The sequence below is a fragment of the Podarcis tiliguerta genome, assembly GCF_965153285.1.
Source record: "Podarcis tiliguerta genome assembly, chromosome: 4".
NCBI lineage: Eukaryota > Metazoa > Chordata > Lepidosauria > Squamata > Lacertidae > Podarcis > Podarcis tiliguerta.
Genome location: NC_139537.1, coordinates 27,446,971 through 27,462,288, shown reverse-complemented (window position 1 = coordinate 27,462,288; position 15,318 = coordinate 27,446,971). Strand labels below are relative to the sequence as shown.

The 15,318-nt window shown below is 38.4% G+C and overlaps 1 protein-coding gene across 7 annotated transcripts in view; it reads right to left on the bottom strand.

Moving 5' to 3' along the window:
• NBEA (neurobeachin) overlaps positions 1-15,318 on the bottom strand; it is a 349,991-nt gene that overhangs the window by 215,623 nt on the left and 119,050 nt on the right. For all 7 annotated transcript variants that reach the window (XM_083437001.1, XM_083437003.1, XM_083437002.1 and 4 more), the window contains 2 exons: positions 11,321-11,382; positions 725-789 (listed from right to left, as the gene is read on the bottom strand). In XM_083437001.1, coding sequence (XP_083293127.1) covers positions 725-789; positions 11,321-11,382 — 127 coding nt within the window. The remainder of the gene's footprint in view (positions 1-724; positions 790-11,320; positions 11,383-15,318) is intronic.

Genomic DNA, 15,318 nt, shown 5'->3' with positions numbered 1-15,318 from the left:
ATTAGATTACACATACTACACATACACATACTACTCCAATAGGTCAACAAAAATATACATAGATATGGCAAACTCAAATTTAAATAGTCCTCTTGGCAGCTTAACTAAAAAGGTGCCTCAAAAGGGGGGGGGGGAGTTAAAACAGAGTATTCAGTAGCATCAACATTAAAATCACTTAGTTGAGAGTGCAAGTCACATTCCACATAATTCAAATTAAAACATAATTAATCTGGATTGCACCCAAAGTTCTAACTGTCATCACAACAAACTGGCATGCATAAAGTATCTATTTTATAATCTAGTACCTCAAACTAACATAGGGAATTATGATAAAAAATAGTGCTCTGTCATTAACTGCACAAATACACTTTACTATATGATGTGCAGGGTACTCCAAAGCAGATGGAGCGGCAGATGGATTTGCAGATTGGGTTTCTTAGATTCTATCTGGAGTGGGGTGGACTTTGCTGCTTAAAGATGGTGGTTCAAATCTCAAAGCAACTTTAAACTATTGCATAGGTGTTCTTAGATAAATAAACATTTGAGTTCAGTATTTTATGTATTAACTAGAGAAATATTTTCTTAGCAAAGCTTCCCTGCTGTTAAACTGTTTAATTAAAATAGTTTGTCCTCTGGTCTTCCTGGAGCAGATGGTGAAAGTATTATCACCCAAAGGAATTAGATACAAAATGACTACTTGTCCAAAAGCTTTAAAATTAATTACCTTCCTTCATTGATGAGCTCAATAAAAGCAAGTCCTGCATTCTTCTGTATAGAATTCTGCCATTCCTAAAGGGGAAGAATAAACCACCTTTTAAAAAAAGCAGCAATTAATTTTGAAAGTATTTAATTTTGATGTATAAAGATTATTTCATCCATGTTTTACAAGGATTTATCTGGTTACCATATGCTCACTCTTCACAAAGTCTCCATTCTTCCACTGCATTGTAACAGTACATACTGGAAATTGATATTTATTGTAAAAATGCATCAGATGTTTAAGCAAAATATGAAAGCAATCTACTAATTTAAGATGCATCATGTAAATGTTGTGACTAACTATCGTTAAAAGAAAGAGGCATTTAACTGACGAGCAGTTCAGAATTCCAAAGTCATAAAAGAGAATATAAAATATATTTTGGAACATTTTGCAAGAGTAAGGGTACCATCCTCCAGATCCTAGAAGAACCATCAAGGGAATCCCCCTTCACCACACTGCCACCTTTGAGTACTCATCAATGTTCAGCACTGGCTTTTCTAGTTCCTCACACAGCCCTACCATTGCAACCAGGATTGCCCTATTTTAAAAACGTGCTCCATTGATGGAGGAAAAGTGCTGAAACAGCCAGACAAAGAGGAAGTTAGGGGTGGAACAAGCATAAATGGACTAGATGGTTCTGCTCCCTCATGTAGCCCATCTCTGGAGAGGTGGTTCTGCTGCTCCTGCCCAAACCAGACCAGGCTGAATGGGCAGGACAGTATCCTTTTTTGAAGAGCTATTCTATCCTATTAGTCCAAAATTGCTACAATTTTCTTCTCATTTAATATAAAAAAGTAACTCCCTCTCTGGAAATTAATACATTTTGACATCAACACACTTAGGCAGCGTTCCATAGTAAAAACTACTTAAAACAAACAGTGGTACCTCCGGTTGCGGACAGGATCCATTCCGGAGCTCCAGTCGGTTCCCAAGGTTTCCGCAACCGGAGGGACTGCTTCTGCACATGCGCGTGCAGTGAATCCCGGGAAAATACTTCTGTGTTTGCTGCGTACGTATCCCGAAGGATACGTAACCGGACATGAACGTAAGTAGAGGTACCACTGTACAGCAATTCAATTTATTTAAACAACTGATATATTGTTGAACCCCGTAGTTTCTAAGGGGTGTTAAATGAAGTCACAAAAGAGATACAAATGTTAAAATCAGTTAAAATTAAGAATAAAATAAAAATATACGATTTCAGTCTCAGTCTCAGTCAGTTTTATTGCACATAGCCAAAGGCTGCCGCAATGTACACAGAATTATTTGACATATACGATTTCATATAACAATGAAAGCAGTAGAGCTACATGTGATGAGTTAGCGCTAATCTCTGGCCAGCATTGTTGCTGTTTACCTAAGAAGGACTGGGGCAGGGCAAGACAACAGTCTCCCTGGTACACATGTGCTGCCCTGGTGTTGCTCCCATTCTATCCCAGCCCTTTCCAGGAAAGCACTAGCAATGGGAAGGGCAGCTCCATCTGATCATATGCTGAACATAAAGGGTTTTTAACTGTTTGGCCAAATCATGGAAGAATATGTACTTTGTTCCCAAAGTCCTTCCTATCACTAAGTCATGTGTCTATGCAGTAGCCGTGATGACTGCTCATCTCTGTATGCCAACACTATACAATCTCCTCCTTTATCCAAGATTTTCAAACCCAGGTATTCAGACCTATTTACACCTCTCTAACCTTCCATTACACTGCCGACCAATCTTCTGCAAACACTACCATTTTGTGATGTTCTTAGCATACCCCTCCCACATTTTAGTGATGTAACAAGTGTTTTCTGAAACATGCAGAACTATCCAGTAACCACAGCCCACGTGATAAACTTTCTGCAAGCAGTGTGAATCAGGTGCTAGTAAAGTTGTAATAAAGTGACAATTTCATGATCCATCAGGAACAAAGCAAAAATAACAATACTAATACTAATACAATAATAATAATAATAATATTTAATCAATTTGTATTTGCGTAATGAAAAACAACAATGTTCCTTTCTGAAATACCAAAATTTGTTATTTCAACACCTAATTCCCATTTGACAGCCTCTGACATCTCGCCCTAATGAGCATTGTCCATTTGTTACAAAGTTCAAGCCCTCTAGGCAGAGACTGCGCCGCTTCAACATTATGTACAGTGACTTATCCATAGTTGGCATTAAACAGACATTATATATAACAACACATAAGTAAAAATGATTTCATTTGTAAGTAACTTGGGTTTCCTAATCATTTGAATGCCTCCAATGCACAGAGGAGAAGAGCTTTCCAAACTTTTCATATTGGTGACACTTTTTCATTTCGTGACTCAGTAATTCAGTTTTACTAGCATGAGAGGATAAAAGAGTGGAGAAAGGAGCTGGCGGGGGAAGGAACTATTTTATATCTTCTTTTTATGATTTTGTTAGCTGCCCTGAATGTCTTTTGAAAATTAGATGGGATATAAATTTAAATAAATGAATGCACACACATACACATACACACACACACACACACACACACACACACAATGTGAAAGGTGGCACAAGTATCCATATTGCCATAAACTTATAAAGATCAGGAAGTCATTAAAGGTAAAGGCACCCCTGACCATTAGGTCCAGTCATGGCCAACTCTGGGGTTGAGGCGCTCATCTCGCTTTATTGGCCGAGCGAGCCAGTGTACAGCTTCCGTGTCATGTGGCCAGCATGACTAAGCCGCTTACTGACTAAGCCACTTAGAACCAGAGCACGCATGGAAACACAGTTTACCTTCCCGCCGGAGCGGTACCTATTTATCTATTTGCACTTTGAAGTGCTTCCGCACTGCTAGGTTGGCAGGAGCAGGGACCGAGCAATGGGAGCTCACCCCGTTGCAGGGATTCGAACCACCGACCTTCTGATCGGCAAGTCCTAGGCTCTGTGGTTTAACTCACAGCGCCACCTGCATCCCCAGGAAGTCATTACATGTCCCAATTTTGGACTCTTAGATATCAGGATAGAAAGACATTTTCTAGAAATTTTTCTAGAAAGAAATTATTGACCTGCTGAACCATGTCTAAAAGGGATTTCTCTCACTGCTTCCTTAAAAAAAATATCTGAATCCAATTTATAACAGTATTATTAATTCTTACCATTTCCCTTTCATTCTCTTTCCCCTGTGAAGTCAAACTGAAAAATTACTCAGTGGCTATCTTCTCACCCAATAATGCCTGAGATGCAGCATCATTCAAGAGCATTTGGGGGGAACTGTGGCAACTGACCGGGGGGAATCATATTTTGGTGGCATCAATCCTCCCCCCACCAAGATAGCTGCATCTCAGGCATTCTAGTTGGCAGGGTTTTTTTACAGCTAATTAGGTTGACACCTACCCAGTGAGTAAATATATGGATATCATAATATCATGACCTGCTGACTAGAGATGGAAGGACTTATCAATTTTTTGGTTGAATAGTTTCATCACAAAATTCAGATAAGTGTGAATTTTGAAAGATGGTTGCTTCCATTCTCATAATTGTTTTGAAAAGTGAAAAACTGACAGATTCTCTTTAAAATTCAAACCAAGTCAAATTTCTCCCCTATCCCTACCGCTGGCTTGATAAATCATAACTACTAGGAGCAAATACACACCCTGACTAATGGAACACTTTCACCTCTTGAAGCAACATCACCTTTTGATTTGACAATATCACAAATCTTGTTATTTGGAGGGTGTAAATTTTATGTGTTCTTTGTTTCTCCACGAATAAAGGCTTAATAAAATACTTGAGATTTGCCTTTGGGTTTCAGAAGTACTTGTAAACCATATAAATCTCCTGCCACTTAGCTCTACCAAGCTTAGATTATATGCATTGGGATGATTAATTGTGCATGACCTTTACATCATTCCAAAGTACTCCTGCTTGCATTATCCAAGTGTCTTTAACTAGCTGGAGCTAAATATGTGGCAAAACCTTATTTTAATTTTATTTGTTAAACCATTTCTCTCCCATTCAATCCGCTTTCAGACCTAGTGCCAGTACCGAAACTGCCTTGCTTGATGAATGATCTGTGCCATGGGAAGGACATAGAACTGCAGTCCTGCTAATCTCATGGACATATTTCAATACCATCAACCACAGCATCCTTCTAGATAGGTGTCAAATCAGTGTCTGAGATCAGTAATGGAATAGTTGAGGTTTGATCACTGGGAGCGTAATCCCAATAGTACAGAGGCACTATTGATGGATACTTCACCTGTTCAGGGAGAGTTTTTGTGTGTGGGTGTGTAGCATCTGTGCTAAGGAGTATCTCTCACTAGCCAAGACTGCTATGGCTATTCATGTTCTGATCACCCTAGAGAATATAGACTATTGTAATGTGTTGTCAAAATACAGCCACTAGGCTACTGACTGGAACCAGTCATGGGGATATCTCACTATTTAAACAAGTCCATTGGCTCCCTGTCAATTATGTGACACTTTGAAAGTCTCGTGGATACATGAAAGAATGCCTTCTCTCACAATCACACCAATATGCCCAGTTTTCATTCTATATGTTATTGGGCTTCCAACTCTCCGCATCGCCAGTCAACATAGCCAGTGGTCAGAGATTGTGGGGGTGTAGTCCAGCAATATCTGCGGGACCACAGGTTCCCCATTCCTTTTAAAAACAGCAAATCAGAGAGCCCCAAAGTCTCATTAAGGGGGGGGGACTACTTTAACCTAACAGTTAATAAGAATGAAGGGAAGGAACTCAGGGAGCGAGTTAGACACTTCTGGTGCTACTGCCACAAGGAATAGCCATTCACTACATTCCAGTCAGCAGAGATACCTGGAACAGGGCCTATGAAGAAGATCTTAAAGAACAGCTAAGTTTATATGAGAAAATGATGTATCTGAAGTATCTTGAAACTAGACAATTTATGTCTTTAAAGGTAAAAAAAAGGCAGCTAATTGCCTGTTCACGGTATGGTTGCACTCCCTCCAAAGGAGCAGGTGTACAGTCTACATTGCTCTTGTTGGAGGCCCAAATGCCTTAGCAGTTAAAAAAAATCAGGAGTAAAAATACAAGATTAATGTTACCACAAATAAACAGTAACTGAATAGTTGAGGTCCTCACATTCAATTCTTGGGTGATGTCAACAGACATGGGCATCTAAACGCATTTGTGTTTGATTTTGTTCCCAGTGCTGCTTCTGAACACATCAGCCACCTTCCGACCCAGCATAACTTTCAATTGACTCCCCTAGGCTGCCTCACAGTAATCTTAAAGTACTCTACTCTGGATGCCTCTCATTATGATGGCTGGCAATCCAGGAAAGACTGCAGCTGGCATATCAATCTAAGCAGGTAAAATGTGCTCTTAAGCGCAATCACTACCTCAGCATCCAGATATAGCACTGGATCCAAAATCACTGTATACAAGATAAGACAAGCTGCATTGAATTTAGATGCTTTAGATCAATTACTGTTTATTTTTGTTAACAATGATCATTTGTGTTTTTTCCATTAAATATCAGGTCCATTTCTAAATATATTTTCCACAATGCAATTTTTCCTTTTCATTTGTTGTAGTTAATGGAGATAAAGGTGATACATTTTAAAGCCTTTTTTTTTTCCTTATGCACTTATTTTAAGTACCTATTGACCACAGCTTCTTGTAAAGACATAGTTTCAAAACAGTAACTTAGCTCTTGGGCTGAAGTTCTGCTATGTTCTCCTCCCTATGAGGGTCTCATAGGGACTCTCATCTGTTAACTATAAAGAAATCATTTTTGCTTGTTACAAGTCAAATCCCTCTTCATCAATCCTCAAGTAGTGCCTCTAGGGTGATCATGTATTCAATGTATAATATCTGAAAGTAAACATGTTCCTAAGGAAAACGATAACAGTATCTCCCCCGCCCTGCCCCCTGTGCTGGTCCTTCATTTAAAAGCCTTCAGTCAAGATCTCAAGATTATGGGCTTCGTGAAAGTTACATCACCAGAACACAAAAGTCCCTTTTGGTTAATCAGAAAAGTCAAATGTTCTTGGGAAAACATTATGCATATTTAAGCTAAATGTGTTTTAGAGTTTCAGGTCCCAAAACAGTTTCACTCTGTTCCCTGATTAGTTACTATATTGAAAAATATAAATGAACAATCTGTATTAAAGAATGAGACCTTTATTTTCTAGTTAAGAAAACAAAAACTACTGGCAGATACAGTACAGTTTTGTAGAAAGATGAAGACTCACAAGATTTGCCTAATGTGAAGAGGGGACTTATATAACAATCTGGAAATAGTTAGATGCTATTGTCGTTCTTAAAGAGAAAAGGAACCATTACTGAAAACCAAATCTGCTCTGTATCAAAGAAGGAGCTATACTAAAAAAGAGAAGAAAAAAAATTTAAGAAGAACTTCATGGTTTATTTGAGAAATCTGCCACAAAACAGTATCACAGATGTGATAAATAAAACTAGGCTATAGGGAACAAAGACCAGCTAATAAAGGGCAGATCTTGTCAAAAACAACATCTTAATCCCACCCACCCCTGAAAATTAACTTAATTCAAATGCATTGAACATGTCATTACATATTATGAATTTTCCAGAGGACCACTGTAGCTGCAATAACCAAAATCAATCTAATTTTAACCTCACGTTCATATGTGTGAAATGCAGTGTGTTAACATAAATGAAGGGAAGCTATTAAAAAGGGACAATAGCAACCAAAATGCAAAGAAACAACAGCCATTTCTCAGTGCCAAATAATGCAGTATCCCTTTAGGAGTTTCCATAAACCTTAAAGCGAATTTTTCACAAAGACTAAATTCCTCTGGGGAAACAGACTTGATTGCATATCCTTCGGAGTCTAAAAACCTGCCCATATGAACTGAATTATCCATGACATGTACCTTCAGACGTTTGTAATGTGATATTTCATGTAAATTTAGACCATACCTTGGACATGAGCCGCTGGCAATGTTAAGTTTATTCAGGAGCTCAGATAAGAAAAAAATTCTGACATCCTTGCTAATCTGTAGTCGTTAACATGGAATTTCCAACATAAAGAGCATAAAAGCATCTAATTTGCTGTAGCAAATGAAAGGAAAACAAACTTTGCATTTCCCTTTCCTTTTTCAGAGTCTACTGTTACCCTAGTTTATGCAAACAAAATATTTTCAAAAGCCTTCTCGGTCATCTACCTTTTTGAAGATAGATACTTCAAACTCTTACATCAGACTGCAAAATGTAATTAATTTAGAACATAAAATCAAAACTACTCTTGTTCTCAAGCAGTGTCTAACGGTACCTGTATCACGAAATGGGGAACTTAACACAGGGAGACTACAAATATCAATTGGAAATGAAGGTTTTAATGCAGTAGGGAAGGTAGTAAACAGTATTTCCATTTTAGAGAAATATCAGCTATGTTTCCAAGAAAATACCCATCTTCATTTTATTCATCATTTTGTATGACTAGAATGTTGGACAATGAGCTGTGAGACCAAGCTTTGAATCCCCACTCAGCCTAACCATCCTTACAGGGTTCTTGTGAGGAAAAAAGGAGGAAGGAATAACTATGATGTCCTTGGAGGAAAGGTGAAATATAAATGTTAACAATAAAACAACTAGTTTTCTCTACACTTGTGAACTAAATTTGCAGGTTTTAGTTGACCGATTATCACAATATTTTAATTAATTAGCAGTGCAATCCAGCACCGGTCTACTCTGAAAGAAACTACACTGAGCTCAGTGGGATTTGTTGCCAGGCAAGTGCATATAGGAAGGTCCCAAGATTTTTTAGAACTGTTTACTTAGAACAATGATGAGAAACCTGTGGTCCTCCAGATGTTGTTGGAATGCATAGAAGTTGATTAAGCATCTATGTTGTAGTAGATTAGTAAATTAGTCTCTAATATGGAAGTGTCCCAACCCTTTCTTTCATATGGGCAGTTGCTCCTCCAATAGCTGGAATTCAGTACCAACCCACCTTCCAAATTCCAGTTCTTCTTTGGACAGTATGGACTAGGTTGTTGTTTCCAGAACAACCTTATCACAACCTGAAGAACCTGAATCATGAGTTATGTTTAATCATAATCATAATAAAAAATAGCTGCTCTATGGGTCATCACTTTTCTAAAAGTGGTAAAGCTATTGGTTTTGAGGGACTGAGTACTTTGTGAAATCTCTCTGTTGAGTTTTTATTTTATTTTACTTTCATCATTATAGTATTTTATCACTGTTGCACAGCTGTATAACACTTGGATTTTGACTTTATTGTGGAACTCTGGTTCAGGATAGGGTGAAATTCAAATAAAATAACAGTGGTAATTAAAAACAAGTATCAGGAAGGCTATTTTTCAGATTGCAAGCTCCTTGGAGCAGGAACCTCTTATAATATGTTAATTTCCATGATCACTAATGATGCCAAATAAATAAAATAAAAAAACCATGGCACTGTTGAAAGTGATTAGTATGATCTTCCACCAGCCATAAAATATAGCACCCTACCTTACACATCTTTCCCTCCCAAAGGCCGTTGGGATGGTGAAGGATCTTCTACAGTGCTTGTCTAAGACATTTTGCTCCCTGAGGTGCAGGAAAAGATGGTGCCTCTTTGTATTTCAAATACATAAACTGATTAGACTGACAGATGAACCTTAATTCAACACTGCTAATGGAGCAGTGTTCTCCTCCACATCTGAAGCATGTTTAGGGGGGCGATGTCGTCCTCCAGTAAAGGATAATGGCCAGGGAACTTCAAAGCAACATCAAGGTGGCTCCTACACCAGCATCTCTTGCTGAGGCAGCTGCCTCACTTTACCTAATACCAAGGTCAGCCCTGCTCTTCAGAAAAATATGGAGTATAGGGTACCAAGTACCAACTCCACAATCAAAACAGTTTTCTTAAATTCTGTGTACCTGTATTTCATTCCTATTTTTGTGAAATTTTGAATAAAATATATGCTTTGATACTTGGGGCTGAGGACTGGGAGAAGTGAAAAGGGAATTAGGTACCCATCCACCTAACATTGCCTTTCAAACCATAAAATAAAAAACACAGTGTAGCTTTGTTTGTTGCATAGCTCCACTACAATGCTTAAAAGACAAAAATAACAAAGGAGCTTAAATTTCTCACTCTTCCCCTCAATCAATATTTGAGGCAAGTTACATCTCTAGAGTCCTTAATGGCAGGAATTCCTGGAGCCAGCAAATGAGTAATGTTAAACCTATGATTAGATGATGAGGCCATCAAAACACACTAGACCCTAATGCTGCATTCCACTTTATCCTTGTGAAATGCAGTTAAAACGAAGAGAACGTAAGAAGGTACTGGGAGTTATTCTCTCGCTCAAGAATCTGCCTATGAACTGCTTGTTAGAGAACTCGGGGGACTAAAAGAATATTTTGCTATTTCCCATGAATTAAGGTTTAGGTAACAAATTTTCCAAGTTCTCTGCTGGAAATGTTTTGAAGCTCAACCATTGGTGAGAAGTCCTGCTACGGATGTCTTTTCTTTACCACAAATCCACTCTGCTCACAACAACAACAACAAAAGGCTCAGTTGTTTCCTCATAGAATCCAAAGGAAAGTGCTACCAATCAACGAGCAAAGAGCAGGTAAGAGGGTGAAATACCTAAAACTAGGCGTAATTGGCATTAACTTTCAACTCTGAATATTGCTAAAACATTTGAATCATTCCTAGGCACAGAACTGATGGAAAAGGAGACAGAGCTAAGACTATCTAAAAAATCAGAAGGAAGTATACAATTAATGTCAATTGATTATATTCACAAAAATAACTTTATACGTGAATTTTGTACTTTGGAATACATGTGCTGTTTAAAACTGATCATAGAAAGAGAGAGATTTCAGTAATATATGGGGGGGAAATGAATATGCTTATTGAATTAGTAGGAGATAAAAGGACAGTTTATCTTCCAGTACTTTAATGTTAAAATCCGTATTTATTGTCCAATTAGAACTAAAAACAAAATCTCACATCCCAATGTCTTTTTTGGATTTCCTTTTTTCCCCAGCCTCAGAAATATGCCTTGAAGTGTGCTAACCCCCTCCCCACCCTGTGGTTCCTGTGTTTCCTGGATTCTAGTCCATTTAAAAGATACCCAGTTATATTTCCCTGCATCCAGGATTCAGTAGCCTACTGTATCTCATATTATTTTATCAATGGCATTTCAAATATAGCACCAAACTCTAAATGGCTTGCAAAGTAGACTGCACAAGCAATAGTTCCAAAGAGAAATATACTAGAACAAGCAAAATAAGCTGTCCATTTGTAAGATTTTTATTTAATGCTGAACCATCCATTAGTATTTAAGATTGGAGTTACCGGCCAATCCATTTATCCAGTTACTAATGCAATTTTAATTAAGCTTTATAATGAAATATTAGAATGTATTTTTAAAGCCATAGGTTTTATATCTGTGTGCTTCAGCGGGAGTGTGAATGCTTGTATGGGTACTGATGCAAGAAAAATAAGGGTCTTCCTCTTCAAAAATGTTACGATGATAAACATTACACTGCATTTTGGTATGACGGCGCTGTCAACAGAACAAGTATTATATTGCTAAAGCCATGAATAATCTTACCTGTGAACAAAGAAGCATAACAAGCTCAACCACTGAGGTGCTAGACTTCATGCAAACGAGGCCTGTAACAAAGGTGAAAACAAAGGTTCAGTCTATAAATATAAATAATAAAACTTGTTTCCCCACCCCCTTCAATATGGAGCAATCTAGTAAATAATTCTTAGCAACAATCTAAATCAGTATTCATTGGTGACCCAATCATATTAATGCTTACTCAGAAGTAAGTGCTATTAAGTTCAAATGTGCTTACTCCTATGGAAGTATGCATAGGATTACAGACCTCTATTATTATCTCGCACATATCCAGAGGACTAAAAACAGTTTATTGTTTTGAGTATGTACCCTGTTTTGCAGTGCAATACATTTTAATTACATTTTTGTTGTCTAGATAAAAACACACTAGAAATAGTCTTATGTGGCATGAGAGAGAGAGAGACAGAGAGAGAGAGAGAATGAATATTTGAATATTCCTGGGTGCTGCAGGAGCCTCCCACCCCCCACCCGATGCTGATCCAGAGTGCACAGGAAGCAACTGAACTCCCACAGACCAACATTCTCATCCCACTCTCATTTTGCTTGTAGTGTCACACTTCAAGTTATTTCTAATGATCAGTTGTGTTGGCCTATCTAAAAGCTCCCAAATGGAAGCTTCTTTGGTGGCAAGATATTGGGCCCATGCCCCCTTGCAGTAGAGATAAATATCTCATTTTAATTCTTACTGAGTAATCAGAGTATCTTGCCACGTCTAGCAAGTTTCAGCTTTCTAACTCACATGGGATTAGTGTATGTGGATTGGTATATAACAGGGATGGGACTCTTCTGACCCATACGTTGAAAGAGGATATCCAGGCCATGCCTATGCCATGCCCTTCACAGTCCTCCTTGAATGCTTTTGCCTGGCTGATATATTCTTGAACTGTGGTAGTGCCTCTCACTTGCCTGAATGCAGACGTAGGAGTGTGGGATGCTTTGGTGTGGCTAAAATGTGGCATACTATATTAAGGGGAGAGGCTTATCAGTTGCTCCACCCACTTTTGCTAACACTTACTATTTCACCCCAATACATGGCTGACTTTGTGCTGATGTGTTGGCCTCTAGTAAGAGTTAAATGATGCATTCCAACTTTTGACTGTTAATGTGTTTTTAAAATGTACAATTTTTGGACTGTTTTAGTAAGCAGAGGCTCCAAATTTCAGCATTCTAGCTAATGAGTCCTGCTTTGTAGGAAAAACATACAGTGCCATAGAATTTCTTAGATTAGACATCTTAAACATTTCAAGTTCTTAGCCATGTGCAGTATCTCCAAAATTTCATTATGTGAACAACAAAAATATGAGTTTGTTAATTGTAACATGTCAAGCCCTTTTAATAGATGACAGAAAGTAACATACACTGGTTAGGATATCTTCCCATCATTACATTCTACATTCTCCATCCATAAATAAATTTTAAAAATCCGTATTTATAGTAAACAGAAGGCCGCACAATATATTTCAAGTAGTCAGAGAGAATGAAGATCTATTTCTTAATGTAACTAGCCTGCATCAGATTGGCTTGGAAATAAGCTGAGCCATGCCCCGAAAAAGAAAATCAGGAAATGGCTCGGTTCATTTATGAGTCAATACAAATTTGACCTTCCCTCTTATTTGAAAGTCAGGGATCGCTTGAAAGCCTCCCAGAGTCCTGGCTATCTTATGACAGCCACACAAAGCATTTGACATAAATAGTCTGCACAGATGAAAACTGCTGGTGATGGGGAAAAGCATCCCCCCTGCTAGAGGACTCTTGGGGAAAGATGGTCCTTGGTGGGTGGCAAGCTCCTACCCGCAAGCACTTTTAACAGCTGTAGCTGTCAAAATTAGCCAAGGATTTTGGAGGCCTTTCCAGTCCTTGACTAATCCCAATGTTTTTGGTTTAGGTTCCCTATGGGGTTTCTCCTAACTGTGCAAAGATGTAATTCTAGGGCTTGAAGGCTGGTTGAGTACTGGGGTGGTAGGATGGGGCAATTATGCCAGAAGAAGAACTGTGGGGTGTTTGCACTGATTGCCTCTTTTCTGATAAGAACGTTGTTGTTGTTGTTGTTGTTGTTTAGTCGTTTAGTCGTGTCCGACTCTTCGTGACCCCATGGACCAGAGCACACCAGGCACTTCTGTCTTCCACTGCCTCCCGCAGTTTGGTCAGACTCATGTTTGTAGCTTGGAGAACACTATCCAACCATCTCGTCCTCTGTCGTCCCCTTCTCCTTGCGCCCTCAATCTTTCCCAACATCAGGGTCTTTTCCAGGGAGTCTTTTCTTCTCATGAGGTAGCCACAGTATTGGAGCCTCAGCTTCTCGATCTGTCCTTCCAGTGAGCACTCAGGGCTAATTTCCTTAAGAATGGATGTGTTTGATCTTCTTGCAGTCCATGGGACTCTCAAGAGCTCCATAATTCAAAAGCGTCAATTCTTCGGCGATCAGCCTTCTTTATGGTCCAGCTCTCACTTCCATACATCACTACTGGGAAAATCATAGCTTTAACTATACGGACCTTTGTTGGCAAGGTGATGTCTCTGCTTTTGAGAACGTTACAAGTCCCTAAAGCTCATGTCTAAACGTGTGCCAAGGCAGCTACGCAAAAGCTCTAAATTCATCTTTTTTATTTAAATGTATTTATAAAATGCTTAATATTTTTAAATTTTCTAAATAGTGTACAGGAGTGTGTGTGTGTGTGTGTGTGTGTATAGATAGATAGATAGATAGATAGATAGATAGATAGATAGATGATATATGAATATCTAATAAAGCAGAGCTTAAAAAACCCTTTCAAATACAAGTGCTATAGATCTCCTTATAGGAAAAGGCTAGGTGGAAAGTAATGTTCCGTTTGCTTCATACAAGCCCCATATGAATGAGCTTAAAAGCTAAACTAACAATGATAGGATGACAAACGTGTATTTTTTTGAAAATGAATTATGTTCCTTTAGTAAAAATCATTGCTTGTAGCTCTAGGTTCAATAGGTATGGTGAAGAAGCAAATTGATTTAAAAAGGCGTGGATGAAAAGCCACTGAAGATAAAACTGTTTCTACAAAATAATACGTATATTTATTGCAGGTAATGGATAAATGTGCTTTTGTGCCCATTTTGCTAACAACCCCATCTTATTGTACAGCAAGACAGGACAAGCTGTAGGAAGCTGCTACCATTCTACTCTATCAGATTTACAAGCAGACAGTTAATTAATAAAATAAGAAGTAGATGTAAAAATCTCATTTAAAGAGACAATTGCTGTAATTGATCAGCTTTTCTCATGCTCAAGAGCTGGAGGATCAAAAAGATTAATGGGACACTTATCACCTGCAAACCACATCAACTATTAGACATCTGACAAAAAGAGCTAAGCAGAAGGCATTACAGTCAAAGCACCCACAATTAGCATGATCTACTACACTGCAAGGCCCAGGTTCAGGTAGGTAGCTCTGTTGGTCTGATGCAGATGAAATAAATTAAAAAAATTAAAAATTGTCCAGTAGCACCTTAGAGACCAGCTAAGTTTGTTCTGGGTATAAGCTTTCGTGTGCATGGCACTTCCTATTCCGGTCTGAACTCTTCTCCTCACTCTACCCATGTTTCTGCCAAAGCAAGGAAGAGAAAAGCCCAAACTCTCCCCGCCATCAACTGGCTAGTGGGAATGACCTTGCCTTGATTACTTTTAAATATTTTAATATAATTTTTGATTTTAAAATAGGTAATTTAAATGTTCCTTATAGATCACTTGGGAAGGATCTGTATCCTCAAAAATGAGATACAAACTGTAATACATAAATAAAATTGCCTGCTAATGGCACAATGACCTGTAATAACTCTGAACTGGGGGGAGGGGGGAATGCTGCTTTTGAATGCTGCTTTTTTATGCAATGTGGAATCTGAAGAGCTTTCTGTTACCAAAGTGCTCAGCCCTTTGACTCCAGAAGTTTTGCCCTACCGGCTCTGGCCTTTGCAAAAGCACGAAGGAAGCA